At 35.0% G+C, this 17899-nt stretch overlaps 1 protein-coding gene across 1 annotated transcript in view; it reads right to left on the minus strand.

Moving 5' to 3' along the window:
- Positions 1–17899, minus strand: part of LOC136036235 (uncharacterized) — an 87755-nt gene that overhangs the window by 7054 nt on the left and 62802 nt on the right. The window contains exons 8-11 of the mRNA XM_065718332.1: positions 13083–13198; positions 10255–10381; positions 7389–7589; positions 5005–5179 (exon numbers count right to left, since the gene is read on the minus strand). Of these exons, the coding sequence (XP_065574404.1) occupies positions 5005–5179; positions 7389–7589; positions 10255–10381; positions 13083–13198 (619 nt within the window). The remainder of the gene's footprint in view (positions 1–5004; positions 5180–7388; positions 7590–10254; positions 10382–13082; positions 13199–17899) is intronic.

Genomic DNA, 17899 nt, shown 5'->3' on the forward strand with positions numbered 1-17899 from the left:
TTATTATGCTTGAACATAAGTAACCCTTGTAACCTTCATCCAGCGCTTGATTGACTAAGCTGCTTAGATAGGCAACCGCTTTTTCTGTTGTGCAACCATGTTGAATTGGGTAGGATTTAACACATTACAACGCTATAAATATGCAAAAAGACGAGCAGCAAAGCACCTCTCTAAAACATGTGATAGTACAGGAAGAACAGAAATCGGCCTATAATTCCTAAATTATTTGTCTCGCCACCCTTATGAACAGGAGTCACGAGCTACTTTAAAACAAGACGGAAAAAAACCCTTTCAATGCAGAATTAATTAGGGACGAAAGTGGCTACTAGATTAGTGACAGAATACTTTTGACCACTCTTAACGATATGACATTACCAGAGGCACCACTTTTCATTTTGTAGATGACCTGTTTCATATCACTTAACGATACAGGTGCTAAATACTTTGAAACCTCCGATCCAAAATGACCAAAAAAGGTAGTCAAAAATGCTTGGATCACGAAACATCGGAAAGATTCCTTCAGCAAAACGCTTTCCTACCGCTGAGAAGTACTTCTTTAATCATGCGCCATGTTTTTGCCGGACATCCCTATACTTCCTCGAGTAAAATTCTCTTTTTTTTGCTTTCCTTAATAATCGATTCAGAGCATTGCGATAATTATTATATATTCTATAGTTTAAATCACATTTATGATTGATTTTTTTTTTGTAAAGTTGGTCTCTAATACGCATCATTTTTAGAAAGTATGCAGTGACCCATAGCTTCTTTGGGATTGTCTTACTCCGTCCTTTTTTCTTTTGACAATGCTTTTCTAATTCAAGTTGGATAATCTAGTAAAACAAATTAAACCTCTCTTTATTATTAGATGCAATTGATAAAATATATTATTAGATGCAATTGATAAAATATTATCCCAATTCATTTGAGATAAAACATTCTTTTAACACAAGAGCATTGTTTCATTTACATATTCTTTAACCTACGACTATTTCCTAGAGGAACAGCATGTCTAGAAACACACCAAAATGGTCAAAAGTGTCACTATCAACAACACGGGGGGAAGAAAGTCGACATTAGAGAATATATTGTCAATACCTGTCGCGGATGTATCCGTGACCCCCGTTGTTATGTTGATTGATGAAAGTAATCCAAATGATATGAAAATATTCAGTAGTCGGATGCTCTTTGCATTTATTTCAATCAGGTCAACGTTTAGATTACCCACAAGAAAACACAGGAGATTCAAAACAACTTCTCAAGCTCCTCCTCCAGAAGATCAAAGAATTCGTTATATGAGGAAGTCGGTTGGTGGTAGAGAAGGTGGCCGGCGTTTACCCCCCTCCAAAAAAAATCCTCCCGCAGAAAAAAGAAAAATACCCCCTCCGTGGAAAATACACCCCGCAGAAAATACCCCCCGGGGAAAATACTCCCCGTGGAAAATAAGGCTTTCCAAATTTGAGAATTCTATTCGAGTTTTTTTTTTAGTTTCGTTGAAAAGTGCTAAGAAACGGGAAAAAAGAGGAATTCAGACACCAGAAGTACCTAAAAAGCTTAGAAAAAAAACTCAAATCCATTTTTGTTGCAAAGACTTCCATGTGTACTTCTGCAATTTTTGGCAGTAGTGGGCTCAAAATTGAAAAAAAAATTGAAGAAGAAGAAAAATGTAGGCGAACAATCATCAAAATTAAGCTAAAACATATGGCACCAATTAATTTAAGAAGGTTTAGCTATCCTTTGAAAGTTGGCTTTAAGAATCAACAAATTCTTAATGTTTAGGTTTTTACGAACGAGAGCGTTGTCAAATTCTACGAGTTTGTAAACTATTGAAGCAAAAACTAACAGAAATTACAAACGATAGTCTAGGCAAACTCAAAACGATCAAAATGAAGATGAGTATGGCTGATAACACCCGAGTCTTTTCAAGACTAGAACATAGTTTGCACTTTACTAAAACAAAAACGAATAACCGTGTATTGTAAGTTTGATAAACATATTCTGATATTTATTCCTCATTGCCTTAATACTTCTTTATTTGTTAAAGTCAAAAACGTGAAAACATTTAAAATGTATTTTGTTTTCAATAAATTGCAAATTATGTTCTGGTCTTGAGGGCTCAGCCCTACTCATGTTAATTTTTGCTTGTTTTGAGTTTGAATCGGTTATTTATGGTAATTTCTGTTCATTTTTTGGTTTAATTCATTTATTGATTTGGAAAATTATTTGAATTTATTTCTACTCATTTTTGGCTTAACGAGGCTCTTTACTATTCTTAACAAACTTGTTTCGTAGAAATTTTGTTTCAATTAATTTCTGTTCATTTTTTATTGACATGGTCTTTTTCATAGAAGCTTTTTTTTATATATATTTTTGTTTTTGTTTCTAGTAGACTCCATAGTTTTTACTTTGAGGATTATTAGACTAGATTTCTGCTCATTTTTGTTTAATGAGGTTCTTTACTTTTCTTTGAAAAACTTGTTTCGTATGTTTCCCATTAACAAATACAATCTGTAAGTAATTAAATAAAAAAACAAGTTTTTCAACTGAAACTAAGGAGTAACCTCAAACCTTAAAACGAACAGAAATTATTAAGCATATGAAGGGGTTGCCTCCTCCTTAAGACCTCGCTCCTTATGCTAATTTTTTTTTATAGAATTTTAGAACAAAGCTTATTGTTCTAATTAAACCGTCATTGTATTTCAGGAATGGTTCTTAAAGAATTAGGACAAAAAATCAAAACTTTAGAGTGAAGAGCAAGGTCCAGTGGAAGGGGAAACTCCTTTCATATACGTAATAATTTCGTTTTAAGTTTTGATGTTGCTCCTTACTTTCAGTTGAAAAAACATTGTTAATTCAGATAATGACACAATATATAATACTAACGCCTATATATTTTGGCTTTCAGTCCGGGAAGGCTTCGCCAACAATAAAAAAAGGAAGAATTAGATTAAACATCTAAAACAAAGAAGAAAATAAAACAGAGAGATGATGAAAACAAAGACCAAAAGAAAGAAAAAAAAGCAAGAAATACTTTCTAAAAAATGCTAACTGTTGTCTTGTGAAAGTCCTAAACATTCCAACCTAATAAATAGCAAACTGAACCCCATAGTAACCAAAATTAAACCAGATGTAAACGAAAATCAAAACGGGTTTATTAAATGGGTAAATGTCTAGTGAAGAATATTTCCTAAATGCCACCAAATCGGAAATAGTATCTTATAATCAACTGAAAAGTGATTTTTAATCATGATTTTTTTTTTATTTTGAAAGAGCCCGAAACAGCTAAGACAGGACATTAAATTGATATGAAAAATATACAACTGAAATAACCATTGTCAAAAACCTTTGACCAGAGGAATATTGAAAACGAAGGAAAGTCACATTTTTGCACGGGGAACAGCGATGTGTACTTTTCTTTCTTTATTTTAAATAGGGCCGATCGTGCCAGTGACAGTGGTCGTAGAATACTGAAAGACGACTCACTTGCACAGAGACTGAAATATTTAGTGCTTTTCTTTAGTGACGAAAATATTTGCAATACAATAAAGTGCCGTTTTCTGCCGCAGAAAACAAATTTTGGCTAAAAATAAGACCAAAAAATAAACATTATATTCTGAGATAGCCAATCTATTTTTCATGGTCGAAAACCCTCTACTAGAGGTCTATAGTTCACCATTTTTGAAAACCAAGGAAAAGCACATTTTAACATGTGTAACGTTATCATTGTGTTTGCCTTTTTTCTCCTCTTTTCCCTCAGAGGCAATCGTATCAAATCGGAAATAGTAATTATCCCAAGAGGGCTCTTTTGAACGGGAATCAACAGTTGTATAAATTTTTAAGTCACAAGCGGCACAACGAAGTGCAATTTTCTGCCATAAGACAACAATTTTGGACAAAAAGGGTCAAATTCCAGCGAGTGAAAATTCTGATATAGCCAATCGATCTGAAGCTATTGAAACACTGACTAAAACACACAGCCCTACCCTAAATACCCTCCCCCCCAAAGTTTGTATAACTATTTTTTCCTTTAATCCATTTCTCAGTCTCTTAGCCGAACTTTTTAGTTAACAGTTTTACAAACAATTCCAGTTTCACGAGCAAAAAAAAAAAAACAAAAACAAAAAAAAACCAGTATTATTAGAAAATTTCTCTAGAAAACTGCATGGTGGCTGTTGAAAATTATCGCAATATTCAAAAATTGGCAACATAGCAGAGTGCTTTGTTCCTATGCTATAAAGAGTGACAGAGAAGCCACGACAGTTATTATCAAGAATCATAACAACTGGGCTTGGCTGAGCTGAGCTTACTGATCACACCACTCACCTATTTTTCAAATTAAATACTTTCCTATTGGTTTCTACCAGCGCTAAGAGCAACGACGTTTGTATATTCATTATTTGAATGAAACATTGCTTACTATCGTATTTATATTCTTCAGATTTCTCCTGATACCCATTTTGAGCTTGGTCTACTCTGGTTGTGCTTAGAGGTCAGACCACTGACACCTTTCCTAGACCAGATAGCTTCCTGTTGGTTTCTACCAGCGCTAAGAGCAACGACCGTGTGTGGAACAATTGACTTTCTTAGCTAAGTTGACTTATTGACATGGTCTTTTTCTTAGTCAACTTAGTTGACTAAGTTGACTAAGTTAAGCTTATCTTCAGCTAAGTTGACGATGCTAAAAAAAATTCCCGAGCTTGCATTTTGTTATTGCTATTTCACAGTTTGTTTTTTCGCCCGATTTTCGTTTTTGAGAACTCTAAGAGAACCTTTTTTTCTTTAAAGACTTTTATTTTCAAAGACTTGCTGCAAAGGTAACTAACATTAAGCTCTTTTTGCCTAATCAATCTTCTAAGATTTTGTATCTTTTGCCATAAGAAAACTTTTCAAGGAAGCCTATCTGAAAGTAGACATCAGAATTAAAAATGAAGAAAGAAGACATAACATTTTTTTCTGGAAGTAGACATCAGAGACCGACAAGAAAAATATGAAAAAAAGGATTCTTACATTTTTGAAAATGGCTTGTACTTCCTCAAACGTCAACAGAGAGGGTAGTCCATGGAGGGGAGGAGGAAAGTTGAAAACCAGTGTCGCCGAGGGCTTCATACGATTCAGGGCAGAAAAGGGTCGCTCGGGTATCACCCAGCCCTTTTGACTTCTTGAAAGCAATTTTGCTCCTGGCCTGTAAATTTTATAAAACTAAAAATTACGAAATATATATATTATCTTTTGTAAATTAAATTCGAGGCATTTCATTCAAATGTATATTATATACGCTAGCAAAAGAGCCATTTGGACGATAGACATAAATGATAGGCATAAAAGAGAAAAACACCCCGGTGTAGACTTTTTATCGAGAACTAAAGTAAAATGTTTTGCCCCTTTTTCGCCCAAACACCAAATTCAAAGCCCCTCTATGTACATAATGAAGTACCCCAAGGTACTCTCAAAGACCCGCTCTTTTAAGTTTTTTAATTAAGAATAATAGCACCCCTAAGGAATTTCCTGATAGATGGAAATTTGACGATAAACGACTGGCCGTAGAAACTGGCCATAAAAATTAATTTAATCCGTCCATCTCTACGTTGTTGAGCAGTATCATCAATATTTTACATAATGCCTTAGATTAAGAGATCCGAGTCAAACTTCCTAGATCAACGATAGCCCCAATAAGTTACCCTTTAACTGAGCTTGAAATGATTCCTTGCCCCTCTTTTTTAACCTGTCCCACCTGAAATTTCACCATCCTCCTCGAATCTACTCAGTGTCACAATTTCTCTTAATTTAAAGTGGGATATCCATATAAAAAGCTACAATCAGGTCAAATGAAGGTTTTATCAATGAATCGATAGTTTATTTCGTGTTGATAGGAGTTAATGAATTCTTTAGTCCTTTTTTTATAAACTTTTGGTTTAAACTTTTTTTATTTTTTGATGTCAGATTGCTTCTCTCTTCTTTTCATTTTAATGGCCTATTATGGTTTTAGTTTTAATTTGGCTCGTAATTACGAATCGAGTCCATTTGGGCATGTGATAGACAATTTCTTGAAATAAATATCTTATTTGGCAATGGAGCACAGAAACAGATTTATGTGCTTTGTGTGATGGTTCTGTTTACACAGTGTGAATTATTCTACAACTGAATTTTTCATTTTTTTAGCATCATGGCCACAGGGCCTTTAAAGCAATAAGCCTATTATTACTGTAATATTCCATGTGTATATGTCATCATATTTACGATAAAATCGTAATCACTAGCAAAATTATGATTTTTTATCTTATTATCTATACCTTGATGAAAGTCCTGACGAAGATAGGCGGGGTATAAAAGGTTGAAGCAGTTCCAGTGCTGTGAGATGGATTAGGGTCTCCGCTCCGTCATAGGTTCCTTCCTCCATCCCTACCCTCGACAGGGAAATCCTTGCTTGTATGGCCTCATAGTGGCATCATGGTGGACCTTTGCTAGCTTTCCTAGCCCAAACGTGACTGCTAACAGCGCTGCAGGGTGACCTTGATGAGCGGAGTCCCTCGAGGAAATTATATCATCGTAAACGACACAGTTATTGCACAGGAAGATTGGGATGGAGGAGGAGCATGCGTGGCTGTGGTGGCCTCAGGCAGTTTGGTGCTGCAATGTTGCTGTAGTAGCAGCAGTAGTATTATCTTAGCAACTCAGTATATTTTTGTCTTATTGCCTAAGGGAGAAAAAATTCAAGAAGACCAAAAAAAAAAAAAAAAAAAAAAAAAAAAAAAAAGGTCCAACCTGTTGAAATCAGATACCTCGGATACTATATCCGGTTCAATAGTCCCACAGATCCATAGTACCGGGTAAGGTAGAAACGCCTTATTCCCAGGATAACTAAAAGCAAGTATAAGAGGACCTTTAGATAAATTTGAAAATACAATAAAAACTTTTCCATGACCTGCAATTTCTGCACACTAATTGTTCAAAATGGGATGTTTTTGTGTAGCTTTTGAACCCCCCCCCCATTTCAAAATGAGAGGATTTTGCTTAAGTTTTGCTTAAATGAGAGGATTTTTGCTTAAATATTTCAAAAAAGCATTATGAACCAGCTATTGTTGAGAAAGAGGTACAAAAAAGAATGAAAACCAAACCAATAAACTTAGTGTTTAGCCTATAGTTGTATCAGGTCAATACTCTAGGCATTAGGGGATGGAAAGGGCTGGGATTCATTGCAACGGTATCGATCATTATAACCGAAAACAGTATTTAATTACGAATTGAATAGCACATCTATCTTTCACCAAGCGAATTAATTAACTCTCCGAAAGATTTACCAAGTTCATATATGCTTTTTTTCTGCCAAATTCATCCATTCTCCTTCCCTGGTAATGACACGCCGGTAATAACTCGAGAAAAAAACTTATTACCTTAAATATGGATCAAGATAAAAGTGACCAAGATCTTCACCATTTTCATCACGAACTTTGTAAAGTTTCACATCAGAATGCCAAGAAGATGCGTTTTTATCTTCATGAATAGTAATTCCAAACATTTCTTCAGTTAATGAAAGAACTCCTTGAATAACTTTAGGGAGAGGAAAGTATTCTCGAACCTCCCCTTCGTCACAACTGGAATTAAACATATCATTAAAGCCACATAAATTGATAGACAAACATAGTAAGCAACGCACAAGGAGAAAAAAGAGAGAAGCCGAGGAGAGAGAGAAAAGGAGATGAAGGGCGAATAATACATCCTGGTGTTTATACTTAGATCGGTTAATTTTTTAAACATTTACTTATTTTGTTATTTACTTATTTTAAATTATCTATATTTACTTATTCTAATATTACATTATATTAATATAACTATTAATTAATATTGTATAATATATATTAATATTATATATACTTACTTTAATATTATTCATTTTATTTAAGCTATATTCATTCCCCTTTATCTCTTTAGTCAATTCTTTTTTTTTATGAGAAAATACGTAAATGTCCAGCTTTCCACAACGGAAACTTTAGTGGAGGGGACGGGGACTAAATGACCTTCTAGCAGCTTATTTTTTTAATATTCTTGTCTACGAGTTACAAGGTATATGTTACCAGCGTGACCGAAGTTGCAACCCGTTATTCTCGTCACCTCAACTCAAAACCTAAGTATAGATGACATCAAATAATCTCCCCAGAAGACGGGGGGTGTAGCCTATATTTCACAAAATCAACATAATTACCCAGCCAAAGAGTACGACACGCCTCTCATGTGAGTACAAGACGGCATACCTCAAACACCAGGCTACGCCTTATCTTAATCCAAGTTTTGCAGATTAGCACAAATGACAAATGCAACAATATTTTGAAAATCTTTTTAGAAAACGTTCCGCATAATATAAAAGGAATACCCACTGTCAACCGCAATTAGTATATAACAAAATCTTGAAGAAAATACTGGAAAAAGTTTCTAGTGATAGAATATAACCCCAATGGCTGGTTTGTGAATTTAGCATCCTGTCGTGGATATCTAATGTCAGGAAAAATGTGGCGTAGTATGTGGCATAATATCGTTACCCCGACAATGCATCCCCCCCCTGCCCAATGGAATCATATATAGCCATGATAATATTTTTGTTTGTTGTTGTTTCCACTGACTGATCTTTTGTAAAACCGGTTACTCTGTTTGGACTCGGGAACGCTCAGTTTATTCTGAGTGAGATTACTGAATACTGAACAAAAGAAATACTATGTTAAAGAAGTTAAAATTCGTTTTGTAAAATAAGAGTTTCATTATTTTTTACATTATTATTTTATATAGCCCAGGGCTATATGAGACCCTTGAGGGAGGGGGCAGGACTGAAGGCGAATGGTCAAAAGCACGAAAAAACATAAAAACGAGCATAAATGAGCAATCTAAAAATGTTTCTCTTTGTTCTAGCATGTTCCTAAGGGAGAGCGACTAAAAACAAAACAGTAACGGAAAAAAAAACAAGCAAAATAACATTATCAACATTAAATGGCTCCTAAGGTCACACATGTTTGAGGTCCACTATCAGTGGCCTATATGCCTGATATATGGGCTAATGGTCAGTGGGCTAGAATGCCAATTTATACTGGATATTTAAAGTATCAAAAAGGGTTAAAAAGAAATTTGATTCTTACACGATTCGATATATTTCTAAAATTCTACATTTAAAAAATATATAAAGTAAAATTGTTTATTATAAACTAAAAAACATAAATTCAATGTTCATTGAATAAGACCTTCATATGCAGTTTCGGTGGCAGCGGCCTCAAAACTTAAAAAAAGAAACCTGGGTAAAAAATCACCAAAAAAACGAGTTGAAAATTTATGACCCCTAACAACTTAAGAAAGAATAGCCTCCCTGTGAAGGTGATGAATCTGTAGAAATCCTTGATAATCAGCAGATTATTAATGTTTGAGTTTTTGCAGAAAAAGCGCTGACAAATTTGGCTAGATAGTTTTGTTTATTGTCGCGGTTCAACGAGGCAACCCTGACAAAAATATGGTACTGCTCAATAAGCTTCATAATTTCAAAACAACCAAAAGAAAAATTGCAGTTCTCAGGGATAAATCGACCTATGATGATTCCAGGGGGCACAACTTGGCAATTGTTTTATGTACTTTGCTTTTTATATTTACTAATATATCAAGAAATGCTGGCATCCCAAGATAGTTTTCGGCACAATGTCAAATTGGTAAACCTGACCCTGACAGAGGCGGTTTTACGGGAGGGGGGAAAGGGGCACTTGCCCGGGTGCAAACATTTTAGGGGCACCAAACGTAAAATAAACAATCTAACGGTTATAGTCATTTTATGTTTAAAAAAATATATTTATATTAAAATAAAGTTGAGGGCGAAGTTGGCAGTAATTATAAGCAAATTCAATGCGAAATTTTCATTTTCCCCCTATCTTTATCACCATTCCTTGCAGATAAATTTAAGCAGACAGAATTTAATTAATTTTAACTTATGATATTTGTATTCGAATTTTGTTAATAAATAAATTTTGAGGAGAACGATGAGGGGGGAGGGGGGGGGACCAAGATTTTGTACTGGGCGCAAGAGAGGAGAGAACCACTACTGGACCCTGGGTAGATCTAAATTTGTCCTTTCTACCCAGTGGGGAAAATATCAGCCTTCTTGCCACAAACCAATCCTAGGACCGTTATGCAAAGCGAATTGAACATTTATAAAGATTAAATTAACATAGCAAAAGTAACTAAACTGTATCATTTTTTTTCTAGAAAGAACATAAAGGTATAAATAGAAACCTGTATTGCGCCCTCTTTTTAAGCCTCCTCCAATAAGGAATATCCCATAGTTGAAGCTGCTCGCTGTGCCCCTTTTCTGCAGCAAAATTCTGTAATTCCTCGATTTCCTTGTCCATTGCCGGCTTAGCTAAAAAATAAACCATAAGCTTCAAAAGGTATATAAACTAAGAAAAACATTCATAATGAAATATATAGATTAAGAATATACGAATTAACAGAATTAAGATTATATTCTAATATACGAATATATAGATTAAGATTAAGAATTAACAGAATTTAAAACTGCCTTATTTAAAAACACATCTAAAAGATGCACCCTTGTGCTGGTGTAGGGGAAACGACGAGGCTTTCCAATCTGGAGCACTCAGTTTCAAACCCTCAAAGCACAACATTTTTTCACGCTGCATGAATGCACTGCAGGGCCGACGCAGGGACCTTAGTAGTCAAGAAGCGTCGTTAATTCTTAAATTAAATAATTAACATCTAAAAGATGCATAAATACGAAATGTCCTAATAACTGAAAGCCTTCTTCAAAAATACGAATATTAATACGTAGACAGTGCTAAAAATTAAAAGCGGAAAGGGAGGAGTACGAAATTCCCAAATAATATCCCGATTTTTCAGGTGGCGAGAATGTATTTCATATCTGTTTCACTGTCCAAAGAAGAGTATACATAAGAAAAAAAAATCATGGTAAAGAAACACGGTTCGGCAGCGGGGAGGGATATGTTAACATCTTTAAACATAGATTATGGGGGAAGTACCTTCCTAGGCCCCACAATTTCCATCTTCGAATAGTCTGAAACAGTTGTATTTGGTTCAGAAAAAACACTACTAAACTAGAGATGTGTACACATCCCCATGTAGGTGATTCTTGCTAAGCGTGATTCAAAAAACGCCCTTATACACAAGGTTTTTGTATTAAAACGCATACTAAAAAGGTGCGAAAATCCAGATACTTGGGTCTGAAAAGCATACCTTTTGCTTCAGGTTTCTGAAACTCAGGACATTTGGTTTTTTGAAACTCAGGTTCAGGACAAGATGCTACGTGATTATTTGCTTAGTCGTAAGCTCCCCAGACTTACAATACCTTTATTATTTTTGGGTAAGTAGAGATAAACAACTTAACCTTGGTATGATTTATACAATTGCATAAATTTATTCTTTTAATGTCCATTTGAAAAAGTATGGTTACCCCCTAATTCTCAGAAATAAGATAGACCTGTAAGAAGAAATAGAGAAACAATTTCCATACATTGATTGCAGGGTAGCAAGAAGAGAGTATAAGAGTGGGCTGGTTTGTCTTCCATTCACTTTTAACTTCGAAAAGGGCACCACAACTTTCAATTTCCAATCGAACAAGCTCCCTCCCAAGTTTCTACGGCCTCTTCTATACGTCCTTCTATGCGAAGTGGCCAGGTGAAAAAAAAATATAATAAAATAGCAGACTGATGCCACATGGCTCATCACTAATATAGTTTACACTCAAGCCAATGACCTTAAGAACGATAATAGCCAGGGTTAGCTGGCTTCTTGACATTTAGCAAAACAATTTTATTGGATCAATGGACACCTTTTGAGAATGAGGGGTACTATCTAAATTAGGTCCTTAGGGGTGATTTTTAAGTTCCTACTTATTTAAAGTTCTTTTAATTTCATGCTTATATTAAGTTTCTTAGGTTTATTAAGTTAATACTTATATTTTTTTAATAAAAATTTTTATCAATAGGATTAGCCAGAATAACAGTTACCATTTACCAACAGTTACCATTCCTGGATTCCACTTCAAATGGAGATTCTTCCTCAATTGTCCCCTTTTTTCCAAATGCCCTTTAGATTTCCAGTTACTCTGGGCTAGATTTCGTCTTTACTAGGTTGTGTCTGAAGCGGCAGCCATGATGGCCAGGGGGATCTTCTGAAGTAAATTACCTTTCTTTTTTTTGAAAAAAAAAAACTCTGAAATCGTAGGCCTCGATAGGGTGTTGAGTCAGATTTTCAGCAAAAAAAAAAAAGAACGATGCAAAACAGAAACAATGCAAAAAACAGACTTGAGCCCAGAACAAAAATTCACAAAATTAAAAGTTATAATAATAATAATAATTTGTTTCTTACCCGTTAATTTAATAAAAGTTGAAGGGGAATAACGGAGCATGTGAGAAAGAAAAAAAACTATAATAGCTGACAGAAAACATTTCACTGATACTTGAGCAATCTGATCTATGAATGAGCACTTTACGAATCAGTTTTTTGCGAAGCCGACAATTTTGGACATTCCGCATTAAACACTCTCTACTTCCACTGTTGGAATATTTAATAGGAGCTTTGCGCGGATTCTGTCGATCACTATTGTGCGTCCCAGCATAATATGCACAATTGTACTTTTCTCACGGGTGTAATTTGTGTTTCCAACACCTTGATACTTATAATATCGTAAAGGGGCATAACTGCATAATTTGATCAGTTTATAATGCACAAATATAAAAATATGTCAAGCCTTATGAGTCAAAATGTTCAAATACATTCTAAGGCCACACTTGCCGAAATATCATCTTTTGTCGTTTTTGCTTCCCTTCTGTCCATAGGCTGACATTACCCTCGTTTTCTCGGCTATTTTATTTTATATTTTTTTCTTGGTTGTAATACAACATGATTAAATTTAGCTCTATGCTAAAAGAATAAATAAAGAGATACCTAGTAAGTTTGATCTTGCGAAATTTTAAATTTAATAATGGTTTATTATTAAATTATACTAATTTAATTTAATAGTTTATTACTTAATTATAGTTTTTTAATTTAATTATAGTCCAAATATTTTGGAGAACACATACCTTTCTCATTAATCATTTTAAACCTTGATAAAATTGAATCAATTGATTCGGCCATTTTGGAATCTAGAGACATCTCTACGTAGTTTTGGAATCCAAGATGTTTAGCTTGATCCAACCTGAAATATACAATCAAGTAAATAATTTAAAAAATTGAATTAAAAAACTTAAACAATCAATTAATTTACATAATTATTGAATATAAAAATAATAATTAAATAATTTACGAAATTAAATAAATTGCAAAATTAAATAGGTAAATAATAATAAATTAATAAATAATTAACAATTGGGGAAGAAGACAAAAAGGTAGAAAAAAGAAGAAAGAGAATAAAAAAGAAGACTCGCACAGTTTTTAAATCAAATAGCCCCCCTCCCCCCCGAAAAAAAAAATACTATTCTGATGATATCGTATCCATTTTTACCCGTGAGCGCAAATTGCATATTTTGTTTTTTGCCTGCTTGTGCTGCAGAATAGAAAAAAGTTTGTTCGCTAAAAAAAAAAAAAAAAAAAAAAAAAAAAAAAAAAAAAAAAAAAGCCAGCATAACTACATCCCAAAAAACAACACATAAGGAAATAGAATATTAAAAATAACCATAAACTGAAGGGTCAAAATATTCTAAAATGTCTGTTTAATATATTCTAAAAAGGGTAAAAATAAAGGAAAACGAAATCATTAACAATTAAAAAAGGGAAAAGTAAGTATTAAAAAAGTACAAAAGAACTTTTGCACCTCATCGTCGATGTAACTATGTAGGACTATGGTTCGAATCTCCCAGTCCTTTACTTTCAAGGTCAAGAGTAAGGACAGTTTGTAAATACATATGATATGAGGAAAACCTCAGGATGCATTTAAGTAGGGAGTTCATTAAATCGGTGGGAAGCTGGTAAAACTCGCAATGAAACAGAGGTCAAAAGAGTTTTTGCACCCCATTCTCGATGAAATTGTGTAAGAGTATGATTCAAATCCCCCCGTCTTTTACGTCCTAAGTCATGCATTAGGTTAGAATGGCTGAGAACTTGCATGATATTGCGAATATTTCAAATATATTCAAGGAGGGAGTATGTATAAACTGAATAAATCGGACAGTAGCATTCAACACTTTGAAAACATAACTTTCATGCCTCTGAAACATAGTTTATAAAACCTTCAACCGCAATAATTAGTTCCCTAGAAGAGGTCTCCAAGATACATGGGAGTAATGATGCATACCCCCGCCCCCCCAAAAAAAATTCCTTAAATTCTCCAAAGTTTGGCAACTACTCATAATCTGTTCCAGGTTATCCCCATACTCCCCATAGGAGGTAAGAGCAGGCACACTTACCTCCCGGGCCATCAACATCATAAGAATTCTAGTGCCTCCTACACAATGGCACACAATTTGCCCGCACCTGCAGTCAACATTTCCTCGATCTCCACGGTAGGTTTGGTCTCGAAGTAAAACTCCTCAGTATGTTAAAACTGTTGGGAGCTATTAAAATTTGCACTGAAATAGGGCTCAAAAGAGTTTTTGCACATCATCATCGACGTAACTATGTAGGACTATAGTTCGGATATCCCAGTTCTCCCCAAGTTTACAGGTTTCTTATATGTTTTCGAATCTCCCAAATTTATATGTTTTTAGCAAGGACGTGGCTTGACTTGTTTGTAGGTTATCCAGAATACATAGAGCAAACTTTGATCCTTCTTTTGTAGCATCCCCCTCCTTGTCTGGAGGGGTAGGGTATTAGTAGGCATACGAATGGACTATTTGGTCTCCGATCAGTTTGGAATTTGTAGCCATAAGCCTTCAGACCAAGAAGGACCCAATATATAAAAAACAAATTAGTTAAGGGCAGGGAAAAGTCCAACTTCTTGTACTAACTGAGTGAGAAAGTATATTCTATAGTTTTTGGCCAAGAGGACTAGAATGGAGAAGAAAAATACTGCTACTGCTACTACTACTACTACTACTACTACTACTACTACTAATACTTGCTACTTAAACAGCTACTACTACTACTATTACTACTAACAAGAATTCATTGAAACACCAGGCCACCTGATGCCAAAAACAGAACCTATTGATGCCTATTTTGGAGTATCCCCCTCCTAGTCTAGAGGGGGAGGGTATTAGTAGGCCTGGGAATGGGCTCTGTTGTGTCTGATCAGTTTGCAACTTGTAGCCATAAGCCTTCAGACCAAGAAGGACCTTATATAACAAAAATTAGCCAAAGGCCGGAAAAGGTCAACTTCTTGTATTGACTTAGTGAGAAAGTATATCCTATAGTTTTTGCCAAAAGGACTAGAATGGACAAGAAAAATATTACAAATACTGCTACTACTACTACTACTGCGACCACTAATGCTGCTACTACTACTACAACTACTACCACGACTACTAATGCTGCTATTACTACCACTACTGCAACTATTACTACGACTACTAATGCTGCTACTACTACTACTGCTACTACTACTACTAATACTAACAAGAATTCACTGCAACAACAGGCCATCTGATGCCAAAAACGGCTGCGCAAGTTTGTCCTACATCCTAATCCGTTCAAAGCTTCCCTCTTTACACTTTGCTGGGAAGTTCCAATTTTCTTTTCGATCCTTTCCTATGACCTCTTCCTAGCCCATTGGGGGACGACAACTGCTTTTCGCTTGGCACTCAATGAGTGGTCAAAAAGGACAATCTTATGCAATCAGTCACCCTTTTCCGCAAATTGTGCCCTATCCATCTCAACCTTTCCCTCATTATATCTTTATAAATCGGGATGGAATCCCATTTTTCAAATAGCCTACTGTTTGAAATATGGTCAGTCTATAGGAATCGAACTTCACACACTTGGAATGTTATTAACAAGCAACGTAAATGAGGTTAATGATTACTATATCTAGCTCGTTAATGGATTGATATAACTATGGAAACACTGAGAGAAGAAAACTAATTTTCTGTCGGATATGTTCAAGTTAGGATATGAATCTGGGGAGAAGCACGTTTCTTCCACGGCTTCTGTCTATTTGTTCCTGTAGCTGTAGCTGTAAGTGACATTTATCTGATTTAATACTATCTCCATCACTCGGCTCTACAGGGACATACACTACTATGACTGATACCTTGCTTCATTTTTCATCAAGAGCCCTGCTCCCTGCCTTTGCACCCCTTCCTTCCTGCCTGAGCAAATGAGTTCTATATCACCTAAGTTCACACTTCCTACCCCCTGGGCTATGAGTTTATGAAAATTAAAAAAATCCCAGTTCAAAATGTCTCATTTCGTCAGTCAAAATGTGCATACGGTAATTTTAACATTCCAAGCTACAATTTTCATATTATTTAAATCACTGAAACTATTACGGCCTCAGGAAAAGCAATGGGTCCCAATCAGGACAGATCAGGGACTAATAAATCTTTTCAAGTCTGTACGAAGCGCTTAAGTCTGCTTAGAACTGGACAGCAAGAAGTCCCTGGGACCTCCAGTATAAATTTAGGCTTTGTGCAATCCTTGGCCCATCTTGGTCACAACATGGTTTTTTCTCAAATTCGTGACCAATTTAGACCATTTTTTTCAGGTCAGAAAATCTTAGTGTGACAATTAAAAAAAAAAAAAAATGGTGCCATTCGCAAGAAAAAAAAATACATTAACAATTGCTCGCTTAAAGAGAGTGGACTGAATTGATGCCACTGCTCTTAATATGACATCATATCTCCAGTCTTTTGTTGCATTTTTACATTTTCTGCCCTTTAAAGTATGACGTTATTCATCATCTTGTATATAAAGATGTAGTTTATTGTCAAAATTTTATTTTATTTAAATGTTATGGTTTGTTATTTAAAAAAGTATGTAGATGTAGCAAGGTCCTTGAACATAAACCCTTGTTTATGTTCAAGTTCCTTGAACATATAACAAGGTTATATTACCTTGTCAAAAAATTGGAGTGATGCATCATTATTCATACTGTCATTCAGTTTCTATTGAAAATTGTTTTAATTTTAATATTTCATTTACAACGGGCTAGAGTTCATTCTTTACTATTCAGAGATGCCAGAAAGATCATGTTCAAGCTTTTGCTTTAATCATGCTGTTATTTTATTTCAGTGGCAACCATGCATGTCCCGCCGCACATACTTTCTAAAATATCCAAATTACCCAAATCGAAGCCATTTCACTCAATACTAAGGATTTTTTAGATAACCATTGGGACCTTTTGTCTGCAAATTGCGTGGACCTTTTTATCTCTGTTTTATCAGCAAGAACAATATTGGAGGGTTCCATTTCTCTCTGATTTTTCTATAGCTGTAAAATAATCACAAATTGTATAATTTATTTGGAGTAGCAGTCAGTAGTGGTACGTTGGATTAAAGACTTTCTTTCTTATACAAAAAATGGGGGTTCAAACAACTCTATGGTCCCGAACACCAGTGGACACAGAAAATACTTGGACGGACTAAGATATATCTTACTGCTAGGCCCTCCCAGGCAACCAATCGCATCCTCAGGTGGGGGACAGGGGAATATTCTCTAAATACGGTCCTGGAGGAGACATTTGAATATCCAATCAGAAGGCACGGTCCAGGGAAAAAACAAGGGCTAGTCTTTTTTTTGCGTAGCTAAAGCAAGTCAGTGGATACAGGGGCTGGCGTACGAAAGCGAGTCAGTGAAATAGATTTTGGTTTTATGGCATATGCAAAATCTAACGAAGTGTCAAATGAAACTGAAATGGTAATGCAAAAGACACGGAATAAGCACAGCCAGAATCACATTGAATCGCCAACGAAAATAATCACAACGAAATCAGTGGTTAGAAAACAAATCGAAATTAAAACGATGT

This window comes from Artemia franciscana, chromosome 15, assembly GCF_032884065.1.
Source record: "Artemia franciscana chromosome 15, ASM3288406v1, whole genome shotgun sequence".
Classification (NCBI taxonomy): Eukaryota; Metazoa; Arthropoda; class Branchiopoda; order Anostraca; family Artemiidae; genus Artemia; species Artemia franciscana.